The sequence below is a fragment of the Paroedura picta genome, chromosome 8 (assembly GCF_049243985.1).
Source record: "Paroedura picta isolate Pp20150507F chromosome 8, Ppicta_v3.0, whole genome shotgun sequence".
Lineage (NCBI taxonomy): Eukaryota > Metazoa > Chordata > Lepidosauria > Squamata > Gekkonidae > Paroedura > Paroedura picta.
This window is the reverse complement of record NC_135376.1, coordinates 99157735-99182712: the sequence shown is the minus strand read 5'-3', so window position 1 is coordinate 99182712 and position 24978 is coordinate 99157735. Positions and strand designations below refer to the sequence as shown.

At 49.1% G+C, this 24978-nt stretch overlaps 1 protein-coding gene across 1 annotated transcript; it reads right to left on the bottom strand.

Moving 5' to 3' along the window:
- Positions 1–12971: 12971 nt before the first annotated feature.
- Positions 12972–23738, bottom strand: RBP3 (retinol binding protein 3). The gene is made up of 4 exons (XM_077350930.1): positions 20589–23738; positions 18237–18427; positions 15967–16109; positions 12972–14444 (listed from the first exon to the last, which is right to left on the bottom strand). Exons 1-4 carry the CDS (start codon positions 23646–23648, stop codon positions 14119–14121), a joined length of 3720 nt encoding a protein of 1239 aa, XP_077207045.1. The 5' UTR covers positions 23649–23738; the 3' UTR covers positions 12972–14118.
- Between the last annotated feature and the right edge of the window lie 1240 nt (positions 23739–24978).

Here is a 24978-nt window from a genome sequence, read left to right as displayed (position 1 = left end):
GTCCGGTACTTTTTAACATATTTATTAATGATCTAGATGAGGGGGTGGAGGGACTACTCATCAAGTTTGCAGATGACACCAAATTGGGAGGACTAGCAAATACTCTGGAAGATAGAGACAGAGTTCAACGAGATCTGAACACAATGGAAAAATGGGCAAAAGAGAACAAGATGCAATTTAATAAAGATAAGTGTAAAGTTCTGCATCTGGGTCAGAAAAATGAAAAGCATGCCTACTGGATGGGGGATACGCTTCTAGGTAACACTGTTTGTGAACGAGACCTTGGGGTACTTGTGGATTGTAAACTAAACATGAGCAGGCAGTGTGATGCAGCGGTAAAAAAGGCAAATGCCATTTTGGGCTGTATCAACAGGGGCATCACATCAAAATCACAAGATGTCATAGTCCCATTGTATACGGCACTGGTCAGACCACACCTGGAGTACTGTGTGCAGTTCTGGAGGCCTCACTTCAAGGACGTAGATAAAATTGAAAGGGTACAGAGGAGAGCGACAAAGATGATCTGGGGCCAAGGGACCAAGCCATATGGAGAAAGGTTGAGGGACCTGGGAATGTTCAGCCTGGAGAAAAGGAGGTTGAGAGGGGACATGATAGCCCTCTTTAAGTATTTGAAAGGTTATCACTTGGAGGAGGGCAGGATGCTGTTACTGTTGGCAGCAGAGGAGAGGACACGTAGTAATGGGTTTAAACTTCAAGTACAACGATATAGGCTAGATATGAGGGGAAAAAATGTTCACAGTCAGAGTAGTTCAGCAGTGGAATAGGCTGCCTAAGGAGGTGGTGAACTCCCCCTCACTGGCAGTCTTCAAGCAAAGGCTGGATACACACTTTTCTTGGATGGTTAGGGCTGATCCTGCATTGAGCAGGGGGTTGGACTAGATGGCCTGCATGGCCCCTTCCAACTCTATGATTCTATGAAAAAGGTCATGTCATGAACCGGGCAGAGTTCAGCTAGTAAAGTCCTCTCAAAGCAAGCATCCAAATTCTCCAGGTAATATCCAAAGAGAAGCTTTATTGAATAGGCAATACAGAAACTGAATGCAGCCAAGAAGGATTGAGCAAACCTCTTGGCAGAGACGATTAACATAGGCACATTGGTTACATATATAGGACCCACATTATAGGGGAGGGGGACATTGGAATTATGGTGGGAGAGCGAAGATCAAGAAAGGGTATGAAGATTCTCAGACTGAGTCAGATGGCCCACCTTTGATCTAAATTGTAACAACTCTGTGTTGTCTCCGCATTCTACGTTTAGGGTGGAAGAGATAAGAGTGTCCCACTGAGAACATCAGGGGGATGCAAAGGGAGATTGGAGACAGGAGAGGCATGAAGGCTTTATGGTGACAGGTTCAGAGTGCATGTGAAATATGTTACAGCCTGGGTTAAAAAGGGCATCAGGAATGCCGAAATGCCAGGCATGACAGTCGGCTTCCCCCAAGACTCCCTTCGCCCTTATAGCGGTGAGAGTTGAGGACCCAGCTTGTCCGGAAAGCATCCGTGGAACCATTTCACGAGCACGGGCCGACACGTCTTCAGCATCCACCCTCTCGTTGTCAGAGTCAGGGAATCCCTTCCAGGCAACCAAATACTGTAGCCATTTTCTAAGGAGCCTGGAGTCTACAATGTCTGAGAGCTCATAATGGGTCTCATCTCCCACCATCACGGGCGGAGGTGGGGGGACGTCTAAGTGCCACTCATCAGGAGGGTGCACCTTTTTCAGGAGGCTGACGTGGAACTCTGGGTGGACCTTACTATAAGACTTGGGCAGTTCCACCTCAACAGCAAACTCATTCACCACCTCTATCACCTTAAACAGGCCCACAAACTGATAACTGAGTTTCTTGCAGGGCCGGCGATTTTTTAAATGTTTTGTGAAGATGAACACTCTATCCCCTATTGTGTATTCAGGAGCCACCTGGCGCCGCCGGTTGGCGAACCTCTTAAAATCATCCTTGGCCTTGCGCAGGGCTGCTGTCACCTCACCCCAAGCCTCACGCACCCTGGAGGCCCACTTGTCCACCCCCGGCAGTGAGGTGTCCCCGTCCTTGGGTGGGCCCTCGAGAGTTGGAAAGGGGGGCAGAGCATACCCATGGATGACCTTGAAGGGTGCCCAGCCAGTGCTGACATGCTCTCCATTGTTGTAAGCGCACTCTGCGAGAGAAAGCAAATGGGTCCAATCATCCTTGTGATAATTAAAAAAAACACCTTAGGTATTGCTCCAGCACCTGATTCACCCGTTTCATCTGGCCGTTGGTGGCCAGGTGGTATGCGGTGCTGAGGCCCCGGGACACCCCTGCCAGGTCCAAAAGGGCCCCCCAAAACCAGGCAACAAACTGCGCTGGTCACTGATTATTTTGTGCGGAAACCAGTGCAGATGTACCACATGGGCTTGGCCAGTTTTGGGGCTGAGGGGAGCTCAGTGCATGACACGAAGTGCGCTTGTTTGGAGAACAGGTCAACCACCACCCAAATCATGGTTTTGCCAGCTCTGGGCGGGAGATCTGTGATGAAATCCATGGAAATGATTTCCCAGGGGTGATTGGGAACCTCTGGAGGTTTGAGGAGCCCCTGTGGCTTTCCCAGCCCACGTTTGTGAGTCAGGCACACCAGGCAGCTCCAAACATATTGTTTAACATCACTCTGGGCCTTAGGCCACCAGAACTGCCGGCTTAGCAAATTTCACGTTTGAGAAAACCGAAATTCCTCACTGTCCTGCTGTCATGACAGATTTCCAGAACCCGGCCCTGGAGGGGGGCGGGGATGTAGAGCTAGTCGCCTCGATTCCAGACTGCGTTGTGTTATTTTACCTGGTTGGTGAGGGAGGGGAGATCGGGGTCGCCCTGTAGGGCCAACCTACGTTTTGGCAGGTCAGTCGTCAAGGGCAGCGAGGCCACAGGGGGGTTTGCTTTGATTTGACTGTGGGTTTGGACCAGCAACCCCAGTTGTTTTGGGGTAAAGACAGTGTCAATCTGTGGGTCCAGATCACCCTCCCCCCAGTACATGTGGGGCAGGGCATCATATTGTACGGTTTTGCATTAGAGAGGGCAGCCCATGGCACAAATGGTGCAGTCTTTAGGTCAGTGCAGGGGCAGTTGGTTGCACTGCTTCTCCAAAAAGGCTTCAGCTAAGTCTCTGTAACAGTCGGGGATGCCCTATAACCCCTCCTCATACATCCCCATTGCTCACAACCAAGGGTCCAGGAGGAGCAGGCAACGGGACCATGGCACCAGGGTGCCCACGACCACCATGGGGGAGGTCGACTTTTCATTGTACCAAAAATGTAGCTGGCAGTTGGGGTGGACAGAATCCAGTTTTTTCTCACCTCAGTCAATCACTGGTCGATGGGTGTCCATCCAGTCGATGCCCAGGAGAATGGAGAAGCCTGACACTGTGGTGATGGGAGTGCCCGGCACGGCCAGGGCATCTGGAAGGGCCGGAACTATTGGTGCTGGTGGTGCGGCCAGGGCTGCAAAGGTCCCAGGTGCTGCTGGGACAGCCAGGGCGTCCAGAGGCAGGAGGGCCTGCATTGTGCCGGGATGGGTGGTGAGGGCAGGGCTGCTGGAATCGGTGGAGCCAGGAGAGCCAGGGGCAAAAAGGGATGCCCAAGGGGAAAGGCGGCAGGGTTCCAGGTCCAGGGCCACTGTCCTGTCTGAAGCCCCATTCCCTGAGATCCTAACAGGGGTTTCCCCGGGAGTGTGGGGAGTGGCGATGGAGCCTGTTTCCACGGACCCACCAGACCTGTGGGCGCCCCACTCCAGTCCAGTTGTCTATGGGGCAGCCGTGGGAGGGATCCCCTGCCTCGCGATTTGCAATGCCCTGCCAGGGCGGAAGCTCGCAGAAGCGAGCCTGGGTCCCAGGCCAGTGTCTCCCACCCCCAGAATGGGCTGGAAAGTTCCATCCTCCCTGTGGTGGAGGTTCGGTTGATGGGAGATCGCCTCCACTCTGGCGATGGGTTGTGTACCAAGTCCATCGCTACCCAGGTCCGGGGAATCCAGATCCGTGGGGACCAGCATGCCGGCAGGCGCCCGGTCACTCTCCGTCAGAGAGGTCTGGGTAGTGGCTGTGGTAGGCATTGCCAGTTGGGCCTCCACAGCCTGCTGTCTCTCCCAGTGCTCCATGGACACCTGAGCAGTCCAGAGTTTCTTGTAGTCCTGGGCCCACTCAGTCAAGGGTGGAGATGGCCTTCTGTTGGTCCTCCATGTAGCGGATCAGCTTCTCCAGTTTCCCTGTGTTGACCAGGTGCTGGCAGTCCTCCTTGTTCAGATCTATCCCGGTGAGATCTATTACTTCCTCTTCCAGGGACTGGAGGGTCGGCATGCCAGGCAGCAAGCGGGGCTGTTTGGTCATGGGGAACAATGGTGCAGAGGCCCTTGGGGCCTTCAGCAGGCACGGCGTGTCATTCCAACCCTGTAAGCTGTGCCAGTACCAGTGCAAACCTCCTCTCTATGGGCAGCCCGATAGGTCCTAGACCTCCTCCGTCTTGGATGCAAGCAGAGGGGATGACTGGCTCCTCGTCTGTTCGAATGGTGGCTTGGGGGGCGAGAGCACTCAGCCCTCTGCAACCCTCTCGGCCCCAACTGTGCCATGGTTTGGCTGGCGTGGTGCACCCCCATCCAGCCGGTGCACAAAAGGGTTTTTCTCTGAGATCTCCAGCCATGTCCAGGCGAGGTCGTAGGTACCAAGGATTAACACAGAGAAGAAGGTTTCTGCCAAATTGTCATGAACCAGGGAGAGTTCAGTTAATAAAGTCTTCTCAAAGCAAGCATCCAAGATCTCCAGGTGAAATCCAAAGAGAAGCTTCATTGAATAGGCAATACAGAAACTGAATGCAGCCAAGAAGCATTGAGCAAACTTCTTGGTAGAGACAATTAACATAGGCACAATGGCTACATATATAGGACCCACACTATAGGGGAGGGGGACATTAGAATTATGGCGGGTGATCGAGGATCAAGAAAGGGTGCGAAGATTCTCAGGCTGAGCCAGATGGCCCACCTTTGATCTAAAAATTGTAACCACTCTGTTTCGTCTCCACATTCTACAAGGACGTTTAGGGCAGAAGAGATTACTGTTACTGTTACTGTTACTGTTACTGTTACTGTTACTGTTACTACTATTACTATTAGATTTATTTCCCTCCACTCCCTTGGTAGGCTTGTGGTGAGTAACAATTGTCTTAAAAATCCCAATTAAAACCTCATTAAAAGACATTAAAAATCATAACATGGCGGCAGCCAATCGCAATCTACTCCCACCTGCTAAGGCGATAGAGAATGGGGGAGATTATGTACACTTCAGACCGCCTGGGGGGGGGACAACGCTCTACCTTGCAGACCCAAGCCTCAACCATAAACCTGGCAGAAGAGCTCCATTTTACAGGCCTTGCGGAATGCTGACAAATCCCGCAGGGCCCATAGCTCACCCGGGAGCTCATTCCACCAGGTGGGGGCCAGGACCGAAAAAGCCCTGGCCCTTGTTGAGGCTAGGCTTGCTTCTCTATGGCCGGGAATGAAAGATTTCCCCCCGCAGAGCTTAATGCCCTGTGGGGGACATAGGGCGATACGCGGTCCCTCAAGTATGTGGGTCCCAACTCGCGTAAAGCCTTAAAGGTTAATACCAAAACGTTGAACTGGATCCGGGCAGCAATTGGCAACCAGTGCAGCTGCCTCAGCACAGGCTGGATGTGGACCCTCCAAGATGTACCAGTGAGGACCCTAGCAGCTGCATTTTGCACTAGCTGAAGTTTCCGGATCAAGGACAAGGGTAGGCCCGCATAGAGCGAGTTACAGAAATCTAGTCTGGAGGTGACTAATCCTGCGTTGAGCAGGGGGTTGGACTAGATGGCCTGTATGGCCCCTTCCAACTCTATGATTATATGATTCTATGATTCTATGATAATGTCCCTGAGTTGGCCTCCTATCGTCTGGCCACCTCCTTTGAGGAGCCAGAAAGGACAGGGGTCAAGGGGGCAAGTGGTCGCCCTGACCAATCAAGCAACTTGTCCACTTCAGAGGAAGAGAGCCGCCTGAAACCATCAAACTTCACTGCCAAAGGCAGCCAACACGCCTCCAGTTCGTTTACTATATTAATCGTGGCAGGAAGGTCACGGTGGAGTGACAAGACTTTGTCCGCAAAATAGCTCGCTAATGCCTCACAGCTGAGATCCAATTGGCTAATATTTTGCACCCCTGAAGGACGGTGAGGGATTGAAGTACCCTAAATAATTGGGCCGGGTGAGAACTTGCAGACGCGATTTCCACAGCAAGAAACTCTCTCTTTGCCACTTTCACTGCCATCTCATACACCCTCATAAGCATGTGATCAGATGTTCTTGTAGCCTTATTGTGAGCCTTCTGCCACGTTCACTCTAGTCGTCTCACTTCCCTCTTCTTCTCCTGGAGCGCCCCCGTGTACCAGGGGGCCCGTTTGAGTCAAGGGCAGAGAGGACGTTTAGGCGCGATCTCATCTATAGCGGCCGTTAGACGGGATTGCCAGTCCTCCACTAAGGCTGCCAGTGAGTCGCCAGGAGGGATCGGGTCCCGCAGAGCATTCCAGAAACCAATTGGATCCATAAGTCTCTGTGGGTGGGCTAAAATACGCCCGCTGCCCAACTGGGGAAGGGGTGGTATCCTGATCCGGGCCCACAGGGCATAGTGGTCTGACCATGGCACAAAGCTGCATCCAGATCCACCTCTACCCTGGCACCAAAAATCAAGTCGAGTGTATGGCCCAGTAACATATTGCGAAAGCCCCAGTGTCGCCATGGATGACACCAGGCCCCCACCTAAACCTGAAGAGGGCGCGTCCGCATAGACATTGAAGTCACCCAGAATGAGAAGCCTGGGAAACTGCAATGCCCAGGCGGCCGCCGCCTCCAGGAGGCGGGGCAGGGCATCTGGTGGCACGTTGGGCGGATGATATACCAACCAGACAGCCAAACTCTCAACTGAGTCCCACCCAATACCAACACAATCCACCACTGATTTCCGGCACCAGGAGAGCCCTGTAGGAGAGAGCCTCCCAGACCAGAATTGCCACCCCCCTCCTCTCTTGTGGGTCCAGGATTGGTGAAGGACAGAATAACCTACTGGGGCCAGTTCTCTCAAGGCCACCTCCTCTCCATCTCTCAGCCAGGTTTCCGTCATGCAAGCAAAGTCAGCCTTCGATTCCACAAAGAAATGCTGCAGAGTCGTGGCCTTGTTCTTAATCGACCTTGCGTTGCACAAGACAAATGTCGGACCCTTTCCCTTAGCCTCCACCCTCACATCCCTGGGGATGGGACGGAGGTTAGAAGGGGATCGAGCACACCCAGAGCACCAGCCTTGTCTCCATGGCTGGGCCCTATACGGGACACCAGTGCTCCCAGCCCTTCTCTTGTCCAACCTCCTCCCCCAGCCATAGCGCCCTTGATCCATGATCGTTGTGATCCCGGCCCCTTTATGTGCCCCCCCCCGCTTGGCCCGACCTCTGCCTCCATATCACACTGCCTCCCAAGAGAGGACTCTAACTCCCACCTGTACTAATAACCCCTCCCCCCAGCTGCAGTAACCCACCCTAATTCTCCCAGCCCCTCTGTTACTATACCCTCCCAGCCCCCCTTCCCCCCACCCAACCTATTCTAGCAGCTGGCGAGGTGGGGTCAGGCTGCAGGGCCACCTATTACAGGGGTTCTCTCTGCCACTCCAGTCTGTTCCCTCCCCAACTCATCTGGGATCAATCACCTAATTCCTCTCCTGGTGATGTTCCCAAACTCCCTTCCCCCACTTTCTACCACAATCCAACACTGACCACAGAAGGCCAAGGGAGAGAAAAGGGGGAAAAAATTCCGCTGATGTTCAGTCCCAAACCACCGGATGGCACCAAAGAGGCAGACACAGAAGCCAGAGGCCAAGCTCTGGGAGATTTTCCAGTCAGCCACTGGGTTGCAGTTGGAGACCCAGCTCTCCACTCTTCCAGTCTCAGAGAAGTTCTTAAAGAGGAAGCATTCCAGGTTTCCTTCCCCTCCAGGTTGAGCTTCCACCAGTAAGGAGACACTTGGGAGCCTTGCACAAGACAAAGCGGGCAGAGCATCCTCCAAGTGCTCTCCCCACTCGCCAGATAGAATCATAGAATCATAGAATCATAGAGTTGGAAGGGGCCATAAAGGTAAAGGTAAAGGTCTCCCCTGTGCAAGCACCGAGTCATGTCTGACCCTTGGGGTGACGCCCTCCAGCGTTTTCATGGCAGACTCAATACGGGGTGGTTTGCCAGTGCCTTCCCCAGTCATTACCGTTTACCCCCCAGCAAGCTGGGTACTCATTTTACCGACCTCGGAAGGATGGAAGGCTGAGTCAACCTTGAGCCGGCTGCTGGGATTGAACTCCCAGCCTCATGGGCAAAGCTTTCAGATGGCTGCCTTACCACTCTGCGCCACAAGAGGCTCTGGAAGGGGCCATACAGGCCATCTAGTCCAACCCCCTGCTCAACGCAGGATTAGCCCTAAGCATCCTAAAGCATCCAAGAAAAGTGTGTATCCAACCTTTGCTTGAAGACTTCCAGTGAGGGGGAGCTCACCACCTCCTTAGGCAGCCTATTCCACTGCTGAACTACTCTGACTGTGAAAAACTTTTTCCTGATATCTAGCCTATATCGTTGTACTTGAAGTTTAAACCCATTGCTGCGTGTCCTCTCCTCTGCAGCCAGCAGAAATAGCATCCTGCCCTCCTCCAAGTGAAACCTTTCAAATACTTAAAGAGGGCTATCATGTCCCCTCTCAACCTCCTTTTTTTCAGGCTGAACATTCCCAAGTCCCTCAACCTATCTTCATAGGGCTTGGTCCCTTGGTCCCAGATCATCCTCGTTGCTCTCCTCTGTACCCTTTCAATTTTATCGACGTCCTTCTTGAAGTGAGGCCTCCAAAACTGCACACAGTACTCCAGGTGTGGTCTGACCAGTGCCGTATACAATGGGACTATGACACTTTGTGATTTTGATGTGATGCCTCTGTTGATACAGCCCAAAATGGCATTCGCCTTTTTTACCACTGCATCACACTGCTTGCTCATGTTTAGTTTACAATCCACAAGGACCCCAAGGTCTCGTTCATACACAGTGCTACCTAGAAGCGTATCCCCCATCCAGTAGGCATGCTTTTCATTTTTCTGACCCAGATGCAGAACTTTACATTTATCTTTATTAAATTGCATCTTGTTCTCATTTGCCCATTTTTCCATTGTGTTCAGATCTTGTTGAACTCTGTCTCTATCTTCCGGAGTATTTGCCAGCCCTCCCAATTTGGTGTCATCTGCAAACTTGATGAATAGTCCCTCCACCCCCTCATCTAGATCATTAATAAATATGTTAAAAATTTAAAAACAAGATGAGACCAGCCAGGCACCAGTGCGTCCCAATCGCGGTCCCAAGCTCCCTCGTCGGGCCCCAAGTTTATCAGCCACGTCTCTCTGCTGGCGCCTCCATCTACCACCACACCAACTGATGCAGACCCAGCCAAAGCCCTAGGAATCATCCAGGGGAGCAGCTCTTCCTCTCTTGTGGCGTCAATCCTTATCCGGTAGGTACAAGATATTTTTTACGTCCCTCCCTGCCCACTGGGGGGCTCCGAGTTCTGGGTGGGGGTGAGGGCTTGCAGGGAGAGTCGGTAGAATCTTCTGTGAGAAGCCTCGTTCCCAGGGCTCTCGTTGCAGCTGACTCTAAGTGCACTCTGAGACTCATGCCGGCCCCTCTCTCACAGCTAAGGTGACTCTCGTTGGAGAGGCCTCGTACGTGTGTCCAGTGCTGGAATGGGTGCGCTAGGCTGCTAGGTTCTGACTCTCCTGTGCCGTTACCCCTCCGTTATGCTGCCAGTATCCACCAGTCCATTTCCACAGAAGCAGGGGGAAAGAAAAAACTTTCTAAAACAGCACACCTGCAGAGCCTAAATAAAGAGCTGCAGAGCCAAGTGTCAGATGATCAACCAGATTTTTTTTTAAAGGTGCACCACCAAGAAGACTTTCTTATCTGCCAAATGCAAAAGCTACACCTGAGCCTTCCACACAGCAAGAGCTATACTGCCAAAGAAGGAGAAAAGTGTTTACTATACAGTTTAGCAGTTATATTCAGCAAGCTTATAGGGCAATAGTTCTTTGGGTCCCGGTTCCTGGGGGCTACCAGCGAGTGAGATTTGCGCATCCCACTCAGGTCTGCCAGGTGCTTCTGCTCCTGGCCCTCTGCTTGGCTCGGGAGCTCGTTACAGAACGGGCTAGCATGGCGCCATTATCAGTCATCTCCCCTGCTGAGTCACACTGTTGACTCACATTCAATGTATGGTCTACTAAGACTCCTAGATCCTTTTCACACATACCCCTGTCCAGACAATTCTCTCCCATCCTGTATTGGTGTAGATGGGTTTTCCTACCTAAATGCAGAACTTTACATTTTGAACTTTACATCCCTATTGAACTTCATTTTATTCAAGTTTAGACCAGTTCTTGAGCCCATCAAGATCATCCTGTATTCTGGTTCTGTCTTCTGTTGTGTTTGCTACCTCTCCCAGTTTAGTATCATCTGCAAATTTAATAAGTACCTCCTCTAATCCCAAATCATTTATAAATATGTTGAATAACACAGGCCCCAGGACACTCAACCTCTCACTCTTCTCCAAGAGGATGCTGAACCATTTACAAGTACCCTTTGGGTATGATCTGTCAACCAGTTATCAATTCACCTCACAGAATTAGGATCCATACTGCATTTTATCAGTTTGTCAACAAGAATATCATGTGGACCTTATCAAAAGCTTTACTGAAATCCAGATAAACTATGTCTACAGCATTCCCCTGATCCAGCAAGGTGGTGACTTTGATCTGACATGTCTTCTTCTTGCAAAAATCCGTGCTGTCTTAGAAATCACAGCTCTCTTTTCCAGCAGTTCAAGGACCAACTGTTTGATGATTTGTTCCAAAATTTTGCCAGCTACAGATCTTCTTGAAGATGGGTACAACATTCGTCCACCCTCCAACTATCTCGCACCTCACTTGTTATCCAAATTTAAAAATAATGGACAGAGGTTCAGAGATTACATCTGCAAGTTCTTTTAATACCCTTGGCTGCAATTCATCTGGCCCAGAAGACTTTGGGCCATTCCGCACAGATTCTTTGTAGCAGGAGTGTGGCAAATTGTAATCGCTACTAAAATGCAGCTATGCACAACATCGTAGACAATCTGCCACACTCCTGAAACCAATCCACAAAAAGCGCTTCGTTGTGGCACTTCCAGGGAAATCCCAAGTGGATTCACCCTCTGGAAAGCGCTACACTCTTGCAACCAATCTGCAACACTAGCGAAAAAGTTCTGTGCGTTCCCATTGTTGTGGTTTCAGCAAAGTCCCTCCCCCTGGCTCTCTCCTCTGATCTTCCGACGAAGTGATTGCCACTTTTTTTTCTCGGAGCGAGCGGAGAGCAACGAACTGGCGAGCCTTCATTCACCCAGTGAGGCTTCCCCGGCTGCAGTCCCTCTGTTTTAAGTCACCAAGCACCACACAGCCCAGCTTGCTGGTTTATTTTCCCTTTATTTTCAGCCGGAAATCGTGCCTGTGCACGGGGGGGATGGATTTTTTTTCACTTGGGGGAGCATGGGAACGATGAAACGGCAGCTCACACGCCACCTGCTAGCTAGATGGGTCTCTCCGTTGCAACGAATTAACGCAGATTCGTTGCAACGTGTTTTTTTTTTAAAACCTGCCTTAAAGGGAAAGGGGCTTTTCGGGAGCATGATAACGGCCGCCCATTGGCTGCTCGTTTGATTGACGGCCAGGGGCGGGACAAAGCTCGGCAAATATCGCTTCCTGGATAGCGATTTTTGCCGAGACCGGAAACCTGTGGGAAACGATAGAACTGGATTCCACTACAAAGACAGGTATGCATAATGATGAATTCCACTATTTAAAATGGTGTTTTTCGTTCCGAAACCAATTTGCAACATTGATCCTGGTGCGGAACGGGCCTTTGTTTCTGCCCCCACAGTGATCCTAGGCCACCATTCCCATCCCCTTCTGTTGAGATACATTTTTGCCACATTGAGCACTATTTCCCTCACAAGAGAAGAAATATGAATTAAGCAGTTCCGCCCTCTCTTCATCGTCTGTTATAATTTCACTTTCTTGCCCTCTCAGTGGTTCTGTGGTGTCCCTATTCATTTTCTTATTTGAAATATAACTAAAGAACTTTTTTGTTATGTTTAGCATTTCTCGCTAGCCTAAACTCATATTGAGCTTTAGCTTTTCTAACACTCTCCCTACAATCATGGGTTATTTGTTTATACTCATCCTTGGTAATAAGGCCTTTTTTCCATTTCCTAAATTACTCTTTTTATCACTAGCTAAATTATGAGATTCACTGCAGATGGGGACTGCAGCAAAGAAATTATAAGACGCTTGCTCCCGGGGAGGAAAGCTATGGCAAATCTAGAGAGCATCCTAAAAAGCAGAGACATCACCCTGCCAACAAAAGTGCGTTTAGTCAAGGCTATGGTCTTCCCAGTTGCAATGTATGGCTGTGAAAGTTGGACCATAAGGAAGGCCGAGCGTCAAAGAATTGAGGCTTTTGAACTCTGGTGCTGGAGAACACTCTTGCGAGTCCCTTGGACTGCAAGGCGAACAAACCGGTCAGTCCTAGAGGAGATCAGCCCTGACTGCTCTTTAGAAGGCCAGATCCTGAAGATGAAACTCAAATATTTTGGCCACCTCATGAGAAGGAAGGACTCCCTGGAGAAGAGCCTAATGCTGGGAGCGATCGAGGGCAAAAGAAGAAGGGGACGACAGAGAATGAGGTGGATGGATGGAGTCACTGAAGCAGTAGGTGCAAACTTAAATGGACTCCGGGGAATGGTAGAGGACAGGAAGGCCTGGAGGATCATTGTCCATGGGGTCGCGATGGGTCGGACACGACTTCGCACATAACAGCAACAACAACAAATTATGAGACCTTCTGGGTTTCAGATAATGCATCATTGCCATGTTGGGAAAGGGCAAGATTAGCAACCCATCCCTAGATCATGGTTACTTGCTGGAAAAAGAAAAGAGTTTGGGTTGAGTTTTCCCCATAACTGTTTCCCTCCCGATATTGATGTTCAGTCTCTTGATTTGTAACTGATACATTCTGGGACATTTCCTGAAAGGAGACAGCCAAGCCATACAGTGGTGGGTACAGGCAGTAGACATCCCCTCAGAGAGGGAAGCTCTGACTACCAACAGTTAAGTGTCATTCCTTGTCTGTCTTTGACTGCTACTCTTAGGGCAATTTCCCCCTTTTTAGTGTCTTACACTCTCCCTCACTGAGTTGCAGTTAGTAACCTGTTTCTGTCTCTCCTCTTTCCTATTAAGTAAGTTAATTTCTAAATAAACCTTTATCTATTTTTAAATCAACAATCTATTTTTAAATAAACAAATTGCACTGTTACTGCATTAATTATTCTACCAACAGCGTCTGGGAAAGGTGGAGTCTGGGGAAGTCAATGACCTTAGCAGGGATGTGAAGACCTAAAGCCCACCTTCCAAAGCAGCCATTTTCTCCATCTGGAGATCAGTTGTAATTCCAGAAGATCTCCAGAAACCACTTGAAGGTTGGCAATCCTAGCTGAGGAAGAGAGACTTAGGCATGGAGGATGCACTCCCAGTGAGCCATGCTTTCCTGCTGGGGCAGAAATAAGACTGAATCATGGAGCACCATGTTGAAACAGCAAACCCTTTTCTTTATTCAAGCACTCAACTAGTAACCCCCACCCCACCCTGTAGTTCTGTTTGTACCACACAGAACAATCCCACAAGTCTGAATTCAAGTGCAGAGAGAAGAGACCAGGCTACGTTATGGATGATGCTCCAGATCAGGAAGAGAGATGATCCTGCGTTGAGCAGAGGGTTGGAATAGATGGCCTGTATGACCCCTTCCAACTCTATAATTCTGTGATTCTGCGATTCCTCTCTGGAGTCAGCAGACTGGAACATATATTAAAGTTTGCCTCCTGGTAGAAGCTGGTGGGTCACTGGGTACCTGTCTTCTTCACTAATTCCCCTTTCCGTTTTTTCTTCTGTGCTCCTGCCTTTTCTGGAGTCCGAAAGTCTATCTGGGATGGTGAAGGCGTGCATTGAGCGTCTCCTTGGCTTGGACGAGGGCCATCTCAGGGGGAACAACCAAGTGTGGACTTACTCCTACACCCTCCCAGGACTCCTCCCCGGAAAGGATGGATCTGGATATTGGGATGGTGAGGTAGAGGTCAGTGCCATCCACATGGTACGTCTGAGACAGCTGGCAGCCTCCGCTGGTCCTTTGCCCCACAATGAAGGCCCTGCCCAGCCTCTTCATGATAGATGCAAATTCCTCTGCAGCTCCTGCAGTCACTGAACTGGTGAGGATGACCAAGCCTTTCTGGAAACCGTATCGCACTCCTGCCAGAGGGAGAAAAAGCAAATCAGCAGAGCAATTATCCTCACCCAGGTGGTACCACCAGAGGGGAGTCTATGGAAGAAAACTGGATCAGATTCCCCCACACATGCACCCCCTATTGCATCACTGCTGTCTTTGGATGACAGACAAATGTGAGGATCTTCTGGAATTATAGCTGATATCTAGATGATAGAGATCAATTCCCCTGGATCCTCCATGTCAGGGGTAGTCAACCTGTGGTCCTCCAGATGTTCATGGACACCAGGAGAGTAGAAAAGTTGGATTTTGTATCCCCTTTTACTACCCAAAGGAGGCTCAGAGCAACTTCCAATTGCCTTCCCTTCCTCTTCCCACAACAGACACCCTGTAAGGTAGGTGGGGCTAAGAGAGCTCAGAGAGAATCGCTGCTTTTAGGTCAGGCATAAATAAATAAAAGAGCAGACATAAAATACAGGAACAGATATGTTAAATATCCAATTGGCTCCTTTACATACTATAATGTAATATGTGAAATTCTTTGAGGCCTCTCATGTTTCTAAAGCAGGCCAGAGGAGCACTTCCAGTGCAGTGAGTGTCATAGAGGAGCCAGCCTTTCTCCAAAGTATGCTGGTTCAAAAAGATACTTGGGTAAAGGCCATGGTCTGGATTGCTGTGTATAGCTCATACTTCCTGCTGCTGTCAGTAGAATCCTCTGATGTAATTTTAGCATCATTTAATATGTCCTGTTGATACTTGAGCTTGGCTCCCAGGGTTTTACTAGATGAATCCTGTTGCATTGCTTCACTGGATGTCCCCTCCTGTTGATTATATTGACTGACCCTGTCTAGTCCATCTCAAGTCCACATGAGAAAGGCGGACTACCAATAACATCGATAAAATTATAAATAATGGAGGCCGCAGATGCAAAGTGTGAAGGAAGAACTATTTTTCTTCCTCAGGGCTGGAACTCCTTTGCACCCAATAAAATGGAGCAGCAGGAGGAACAAAAGGTTTTAACTTATGGAACTCACTGCCACTTAACAGGTGCTACATTAAATGGCTTTAAAGGAGAACTGGACACATTCATGGAGGAGAGGAAGATTATTGATAGCTATTAGCCATGGAACTTTCAACTTCCAGGACAGTAAATCTTTGAATACCAGTTACTGGAGATCCCCTGGACTTATAGCTCATTTCCAGATTACAAAAATCAGTTTCCTTGGAGAAAATGGCTGCTTTGGAGAGTGGACATTATGCTTCTCTGAGATTCCCCCCCCTCACTAAATCCCACTTACTAAAAGGTCACCCCCAACATCTTCAGGTTTTTCCCAACCCAGAGCTGTACCCCTCCTGCTTTGTGACAGGGTGCAGAGCTAGATGGACCATTGGTCCAATTGCACAGGACTCTTCTTACATTTGTAACGTCATTCAGATCTGCCCATGCTTGCTAGAGCCTGGTTTTAGCATTTAAGGAATTACTGTACCAGTATAGAGGCAGCCCTCTATACTGGTTAGCGAAATATAGAATATGATGATTATGAACACCTTTAAGCTGTGAATGGGTCCAAATGTCAGTGGTTGTATTGCTTGGTCTATTGTATACTTTGTTCAGAAGAATCGGGGGTCCTTCATTGAAGAAATAGGAGCACAGAGTAGCTATGGAGGAAGTTGGGCCCCCAACATTATATCTGCAGAGAGAGAAAGGAGGAGAGCAAGATCACGTTATCTGTACACAGGTGAGAACAGACAGACCTTCTGACATGGGGTAGAGATAGTCTCTGAGAGAAAATGCCTTGGAATGGCAGCAAACGCTGGACCCAAACGTCCAGATCAGCAGGAGCTGTGCGTGTCTTTCCTGGCAACGAAATGGTGCCCTTTGAGAAAGATGATAGCTGGGTCCTTTCTTCGTCTCCGCAGGGCTGTGCTTCTATTCCACCTTAAGGTGATCTTTAGCTATGCTTTGCTCCTAAAGAACTTCATTTGTGGAGGCCACCATCACCTCATCCAATGGACCACCCAGAAGTCCAGTTGGACCATGACCAATGAGTGCAGAAATCTTAGGCCAGCCTTCCCCTCGGGGATGAAGCAGATGGGGCGGTTCTCAGTGTGGTGTGAGAACCAGAACCAGTGTGGTGCGAGAACCAGAGAAATTCACCTGGGATAGATCAAGAGGGCTGCTTAGGCCCAGGCACAGTGAAATGCATTCTGGGAGGTCTCTGATCAAGTTGGCTCCAGACAGGCTGTGGTCCATCACAGAGTTGCCAGTCTCCCGAAATTACAAATGATCTCCAGATCAGAACTAGGGATGTGCGATTCAGCCACTTTGGTGGCTGTTCCTGCCAGTCGCAACCAGCGCTGCGGGGGGAGGGCAGCACGGGCAGCAGCACGACGGCCAGTGCAACCATGCAGGTTTGGAGCCTGCGCAGTTGCGCCTGTTGCTGTGACGCCGCCTGCACCACCCTTCCCCACTGTGGCGCAGCGTTGGCTGTGACCGGCGTTGGCTGTGACCGGCACATCCCTAATCAGAACAACGTTCTGGAGAAAATGGCAACTTTGGATGGAAAGCTCTGTAGCATTTTACACTCCACTGAGGCCCCTTCTCCAAGCCCCACCATCTCCAGGAATTTCCAAATGTGAACCTGGCAACTCTGTCCCCAACACTGGCTACCTGAGCCCCTTTTTGCCAAGAGTAGAGGGGCCCTGGGGTTCTACCACAGACAGGACTTTTCCTGTTGGTGTTGCCATGAGAATTATCACATGGTGTTAGTGTCCTAACAATAGAGCATTCAGGATACAACCCTAAAGATATAATGGAACAGCTGGGGGGGGGGGGAGTTACTATTGGGCTTCCTGGAATCAACAGCTAACCAGGAGAGTATTTCTCATTCTTTGTAGGCTTGTTACTTCTATGCTTCCTCCTAATCTATGAATTTATGGGATTTTAAATGGTTTTGTTTTAAATTAAGAAATACTTAGGGCTTTTCCACACGCCAAAAATTTAGCGTCATGCTTACCTGGTGAAGGTGCTATATTCAGGCCACTCCATATGATATCGACAATCTCCTGTATCTGGCCAGCAAACTTCTAGCTATATCCGCCATTTTAACGTGTGAGCTGGTAAATCCCCAAAAATGTATTCACCAACCTATTTGACCTGGTATTTGATTGGACTATTACTACTACAGGGGGCTGGACTAGATGAGCCTCTTCCAACTCTACGATTCTATGATTCTTCTCCTAACCACAGAGCTGCAACTCCTCCCAGGAGTGGTATAACCATCATACTCCTTTTTTTTGTTTTGTTACAAATGAAAATGTGAGCCAGAGTTTCCATGTCTTCTGTAAATCCCCAGTCTTCCAAGCATTCAATTGGATGGTAACCATTATTATAAAAAAAAAAACAAAACACTTCTTGATCATGTTTTGGCAAATACAGCTTACAAGGGCTTTAAAAACTGTGGAATTATGAGTGTGACGTTTGGGAGTGAAATGAAATGCAAATGAAATATTTGCACTTAAAATAAAATGCAAATTAAAAAACCTGGAATAAAAGTGAACATTTAGAATATCTGATGTTGCTTCATGCTTCCTTTGCCTGAGCATATGAAACTGCCTTCTAGTGAATTGGCTCTTCAAAGCCGCTACTGTCTAATCAGACTAGGAGCAGCTCCTCCCCTAGTTCTCAGGCAGAGGTCTTTCATATCACCTACTGCCTGGTCCTTTTTCACTGGGGATACAAGGGATTGAACCTGAGACCTTTTGCATGTCAAACAGAGGCTCTGCCACTGAACCAAGCCCGTTCCTTTTCTACTAACCTTAGGTCAATGATCAGGGCATCGGTGTTGATAATCTTCTTCCAGACATGTTCTACCAATAGGTCGGAGACTTGGTATAAAATTTCACAGTCTCCAAACATATCAAATCTCAGGTAACCAATGTTGTTTTCAAATACTTTGGTGTGGTAAGAAAACTTCACGAAGTCTTCCAAATTCTCCATGGAAGGAATCTGAAATGGGTGAAATGTGGTCATGGGCGGAACATGGTTATGATCTTTCAAGAATAACAATGGGGTGGAGTGGAGTGAGAGGTCAATGAAAGAAAAGGATCATGTATGAGAGAGATAGGATTGCCAGCTTCCAGTGGGGCCTGGAGATCTCCTGGAATTCAAACTGATCTCCAGATGGCAGATATCAGCTCCCCTGGAGAAAACAGCCACTTTGGAAGGTGTTCTCTATAATATTAGACCCTGCTGATGTCTGTCCCCTCCCCCAAATGCTATCCTCCCCAGACCCCGTCCTCAAACCTCCAGATATTCCCCAACCTGGAATTTGAAACCTTAGCCAGAGAGTTTAAACACAATCCTGAATATGTTGCTATGGTTTATCCCAGCAATTTTATCTACTATTTATTTGTTTGTTTGTTTGTTTATATATATACCGCCCTCCCCAGAGGCTCATGGCGGTTTACATAAGAACAGTACATGAAATTGCCTATAAAACGTGAATAAGCATACAATAATAATAACTAATAGTTGTAACCATATAACAATATAACAGTATAAACAATATAAACAATGAACAGTGCAAACAGGTCCAGAGTATTCTGGTGGAGTTCTGAGGGGGGGCGGGGGAGGGGGGAGTAGAGGCCCTTCGGTCGCTGTTGGTTATGCCTGGTCTCAGCCAAATGCCTGGCGGAAGAGCTCCTTTTTGCAGGCCCTGCGGAACTGTTTAAGCTAGTAAACTGTCTAGTAAACTGTTTACTAGACAGAGAACAACGTTTATCCAAAGATATGAAACTGCATTTTCTTTTTTTAAGTACTTGTTTTAAAAAAACTCACTCACTCAAAAATGAACCCAAATTGAATACATTATAAAGCTCCCATACAGAACCTTTTAAAACTAAGTTATGACCATGGATTGAATACAGGAAATCAAAGGCTGCTTGTCTGGTGTAAAAGAAAGAACGATAGGGGGGAAACAGCAGAACTTGGGTTAAGCAGGACCAAATATATGCGAATGTATAACTCTGGGCAGCCTGTTAGATTCAGGGGTCAGTAAATCACATCTTTTCCCAGTGGGTCTTTGTGGAAACAATTTTTTCCCCTGTCTGAGATTTGGGCAGGATTTAAATGTATTTATTCACTTCATTTCTCCCTAGTGGAGATCCAAAGTAGCTTGCAACAGATGCCCCTTCTCCATGCTATCTGCACAACCACCCTGTGAGGCAGGTTAAGCTGAGCAGTGTGTGACTGACCCAAGGTAACCAAGCCAACTTCCATGGTGGAATAGAGATTTGAACTTGGCTCTCCCAAATCCTGGTCTCTCCCACTCCCTTATGTCATCTCTCTCAAGCTGGAAAAGGGTGTGGGAAAAAGAATTCAACAGCTCCCATCCATCCCTAGGCAGTTAGAGTTCCAGAGAAACTGCCAGAGCTCTGGAGCAAGCTGTGCCAAGCAGGCACCCTGCAAACAGCTGCCCTCCTGGCCTCCAAATTGTGCCTTCTTGAGGGGGAACACTACAGCCTCCACAAAAAGCAGCAGGGATGCCAAAGACTCCTTGAGGCTACAGGGCTGTTACACTCTTCCATTCCAGAAGATCTGGGGATAGACACCTTCCTGTGCAGCTGATGCCATTGCACCTGTGGCTCATTCTGGGCTGTCCCCCTATGACTGGCCATCTTGGTCTTTCCTCTCCCACTTGGGTATATACATCCATAAGCAGACCATTAATTCACACAAGGGGGGAGCAAAATGCTGGGCTGGCCCAGGATTGCCCAATCTCATCAGATGTCAGAAGCTAAACAGGTTTGGGAGTTCTTGGGAGACCACCAAGGATGCATGGAGTCACTGTGCAGACACAAGCAATGTCAAACCACTTTGTGCCTTGAGAACCCTGCGGGGTCACCATAAATCAGCTGTGACTTGATGGAATTTCCCACCAAAACTGCATGAGCAGAGAAGTTGGGTGACAGCATATTAAGCTTATCTACTGAATCATGGGCAGTAGGTCGAACTCAGGAAATTTGTGACTACCAGCGGGTGACAGACAAAAGACTCCAACTTCTGCTCCACCTGTGTCCTGCTCAGATCTTTACGTCAAAGGAGCAGGAATCAGGCAGAGCTACCCTTGCCCACCAGTTGCTAAGAAGTCAGTCTAACCATGACTTACCTGCATGGGTACACTCCCAGGGATGCGTTCTCTCAAATGCTCAGGGATGTGGGCTATTTTCAGGTGTGCATCTCCAGAAAGCACTTGCAGGTCATCAGCCATTGCCTCCGCAAGCTCTGCCTCACTATTGATCCTCCGGTAACGGGCTTTGTAGATCAGATCAGCCAGCTTGGTGGCCATTTCGAGCCCCCGGTCGGCAAAGGCATAGTTCTCCAAAATCAGCTTGCCCACCGTCTGCAGCACATTGAGCAGCTTGGTTCGCAAGCCAATGATTTTCTGAGCAGAAGCCAGGGCTTCTGCTGCTTGGGTGGTGACATGTGGCTCCAGCCCAGACAAGCTCCACACTTTGCCAGTGAGTGGACTGAGCACCACCTGACTGGGGATAGAGGCATAGAGGGGGCTGCTGCCCAGGCGGTAAATGCCTGCAGAAAGGGAACCTCCCACGGTGGGCTCCCCAATGACGGTGGCCCGATGGAGGTCCTTCATTGAGCGAGTGAAGGTCTCCGCAGCTGAGCCGCTCATGTGGCTAATGAGGATGAAGACATCCTTTGCAGAGCCATATCGTTTGCCAGACACCTTTGGCAGGGTCCACCCTTCAGTGCTGTGAGAGGTACTCCGGTCAAAAATGGTGTAAAGATGCTGCTGGGGCTCAGCGTCAAAGAAGTAGGAGCAGAAGATGGGCACTGCACTGGAGTAGCTGCCAGTATTGTAGCGCATGTCAACAATCATGGCAGAGGTGTCTACTAGCTTCTCCCAAACCATGTGCAGGAGCTGTGGCCCAATGGCCTTCACTGTCTCGGCCTCAGCCATCATATCAAAGCGCAGGTACCCAACATTGCCTGGCAAGACGTCTACCTTAAAGAGAGCCTCAATGATGTAGCTCAGCTCCTCGGGTGTGGGGGTCTTGTTGGGAGGCTGTTCCTGCGGGGAAGGTTCAACATGGCTATGGAAGATGTGCAGCTGGTGGTCTCCAGAGGCCTCTTGAAGGTCGCTGGTCAGCTGAGAAGCCAATGTTTCAAAGTCCACTGCCGTGTGATACCCACCGTGGGCCATCTTGGAACTCAGCATGACACTGACTCGTCTGGCCATTTCAGGGATGGCGTAGTGAGCCTCCAGCAGTTGCCCGACACCTTCCACAAGAGCTCCCATGCCCTTGTGGAAGGCCAGAACCTCCTGAGCTTTCTCGAGAGCTTCATCCGCAAGCACAATAGCATCTGGAACCACCCCGCCTCCAAGCCAGCAGTCCCCGTGGTTGTCAATGAAGGAGAGGATGGGGACATTGAGGAGGAGGCTGCAGCTGGCCCCCTTGCTGAGCTGCAGGATGCAGAAGGTGCGTGTGTGGGACAGGCTGCCTGCGGTGATCTCACCAACCAAAGTGGCGCGGCCAAGGGACTGCATGAGGTAGGCAAATTCCTCAGCTGCTGTGGCTGTGTGGTGGCTGGTAAGCAGGTAGACATTGCGCTGGGCTCCATAGGGCTTGCCCAACATTTCAAGCCGGCTGTTGTGATCCTGGGTGCTGTTTGTGCGCCTGTCATAAGTTGTGAAGAGACGCATGGGACCTGCAGAAGGGTCTTGGAAGTAGGAAAGCAAAATGGGCACAGCACTTGAAGATGGGCCCCCAGCATTGTAGCGCAAGTCCACAATTAATTTTTCTGTGGTCTGCAGTGGCTCCCAGACATGGCGCACAATGTAAGACCCTAGTTTGCCTAGTACAGAAGCATCAGCAAATTCATCAAAGCGCAGGTAACCTACATTGCCCGGTAGCACCAACACTTTGAATGCTGTGTCTACCAGAGCTTGCAGAAACTCCTGGTTGTCCGGCAGGTCAGCAGCTGTGGCAACATGCTGCTCCACTGTTCCAGGGACAGTATCCCCAGGAGTGGGGACTCGCAGCGAGAGGCGGGGGTCTTCAGACACAGCTTGGAGTTCCATATTGAGCTGGGAAGCCAGGTCTGTTGCAGACAGGATGGAAGAGTGGTCAAAACAGGCAAGGTGCTGCAGCAACAAAGGCACCCGATTGACCATGGAGTAGTTGTTCTTCAGGATGCTTGTCAGCTGGTCGATGGTGCCGGGGATCATCTTGCGCAGTGCCAGAATGGCCAAGGCTTCCTCCAGGGCTCGTTCAACTGAAGTTGCCACACTCGGCACCACCCCACTGCCTTCCCATGTCTGCCCGCTGCCACTCAAGGGACTCACAGAACAAGACACAGGAATTGTCATGTAGAACTGGGAAGCACCGACCCGCAGCTTCTGAATGTTCAAGGAGCCCCCTGCAGATCTCTCTCCTACTAGGATGGCCCGATGCATGTGCTTCAGTATGTAGGCCACAGCTTCTGGCACCCCCGTGGTGTATCGGCTGATCAACAGAATAGCATCTTTGTCCTTGCTGTACCTTGGGCCCATCACTTTGGGCAAGGTCCAGATCTCAGTGGTGCTGTTGGACAGCCGGTTGTAGACAGTATCCACATGCAGCACTCGGTCATCAGGGTGCAAGTAGGAGATCATGAAGGGGACACCTGAGACCTCCCCACCAGTGGAGTAACGCAAATCCAACACCAAAGCTGATGTCTCCATCAGGGTCTTCCATACCTTTTCGATGAGGAAGGCACCTATCTGCTGTATAGTTTCTTGACCCACAATGTAGTCAATCCTCAGGTAGCCCACATTGCCAGCTAGGACCTCAGACTTCACTATCTGTTGGATAACTTCTAGGAGCTGCTCTGATGTCAGAGAAACCTCTGTTTCTTGTTTAGGAGCAACTGGAGTCCCGGGTTCATAAGAAATCACCAGCCGTGGGTCATTCAGGGCACCTTGCACGCCAGCAGTCAGAACAGAGGCTAGGAGATTGGGATCGGAGATGTCCAAGATCTCCCCATTTTTAATGGCTTTCTCAATAGCTTCTTGCATCCCCACCAGGTTTTCAGGGTAGCAATAATTATCCAGCAGAAGCTTCGCCATATCTAGTACCAGCATGGGCTGGAAGATGTCCTCAGCGCAGATGCTGGAAAACACCAGGGCTATTAAGAGCAGCTGACATGATGGTCTCCCTGCCATTTTCATTCGGCCAGGAAAGTATAAAACAAAATGTACCGTGAATGAAATCCACCCTCCTTGCAGATGGAGACGAGTTTAGTTTCCTGCTGATCCTGTCTTTCTGTCTGCAAATAAGAGCTGAGTTCAATCGGAGAGCACAGAATATCACTTTAATCCACCTCTAACCTTTAAATCTGCCTGTAACCCTTTAATCTAGTTAACCTCAAGGCCATCAATTGGGTCTTCTTTCAGTGTTGTGACAACCCGCTTATGAAACATTGCTGAACCCTGGCAAAAGAGATGTAGGAGACCATCATTAGAGGACATCTGGTTCTGCTTGAGGGATTTTTGCCCTGCAGTTAATTGCATCCCACATAATCTGATGTTGCTCGCTGGATAGCAAGTCAGATTTTGCTGCATGCTCAATGGTTGTAACAAATCACTTGCTGCAGCAGAGAAAGCACCAGTGGGTATTGGGGCTGCAGAATAATGCTATGAGTGTCTTTAAATGTAGGGGTTTTTGTGCAATCAAGTCACAGCCAATGTTTAGGGTCTCCATAGTGGTTTTCAAGGCAAGAAATAAACAGAGGTGACTAATCTTGATAATTTACAAGCAATTAGGATTTACTGTAATGCTGCCACACAACATATGGTGTTGGTTGGCTGTGCTTCAAACCAAGAGATGCACAGATTTCTTGCATGGACTTTTGTATCTGAGGTTCAGTTGCACAGCTAAAATTAAGTCTCAGGTGTTGATCTGAAGCAATAGAACAAAATTGGAATCCATTGGCACCTTTCTGGGTCTAAGCTTTTGTGGGCACACACATGGAAACTTATATCCAGAATAAAGCTTTGTTGGCCTTAAAGGCGTCACCAGTCTCAAACTTTGTTCTTTGGCTAAAAATTAGGGAAAGGATGCTACCAGCCCACTCAGTAGGGCATTCACATATGTTCATTGAGGGTGAAATTTTAGTGTCTACCTCAATTAACTGAGTTAAAGTTTTTCATATGTTTGCCAATACAAGATGGAGAATTGAGTGTTGGAGAAATCAGTATTTTGCTGATATTTATAGTCGGTGATATCAACAATAAGTGTAATTTAATAGAAGGAGATAATTTCAGGGTCTGAAAACAAAGCATGGTTTAGTGGTTAAGAGCAGCAGCCTCTAAGCTGGAGAGCCGGGTTTGATTCCTGATTTTACAGAATAGTCCTGTCAGAGCTCTCTCAGCCTCACCTACCTCACAGGTTGTCTGTTGCAGGGAGAGGAAGGGAAGGTGAATGGAAGTCGCTTTGAGACTCCTTCAGGCAGTAAAAAGCGGGGTATAAAAACAACTCTTCTAAATAAAAGGCTGATAA

Coding starts and splice junctions, on each gene's coding strand:
- RBP3 (XM_077350930.1), bottom strand. CDS start 23,648: ATGAAAATGGCAGGGAGACCATCATGTCAGCTGCTCTTAATAGCCCTG. Junction 18,428..20,588: donor CTGGGAGTGTACCCATGCAG/GTAAGTCATGGT, acceptor CACCCATTTCAG/ATTCCTTCCATGGAGAATTT. Junction 16,110..18,236: donor GCCCTGATCATTGACCTAAG/GTTAGTAGAAAA, acceptor CTCTCTCTGCAG/ATATAATGTTGGGGGCCCAA.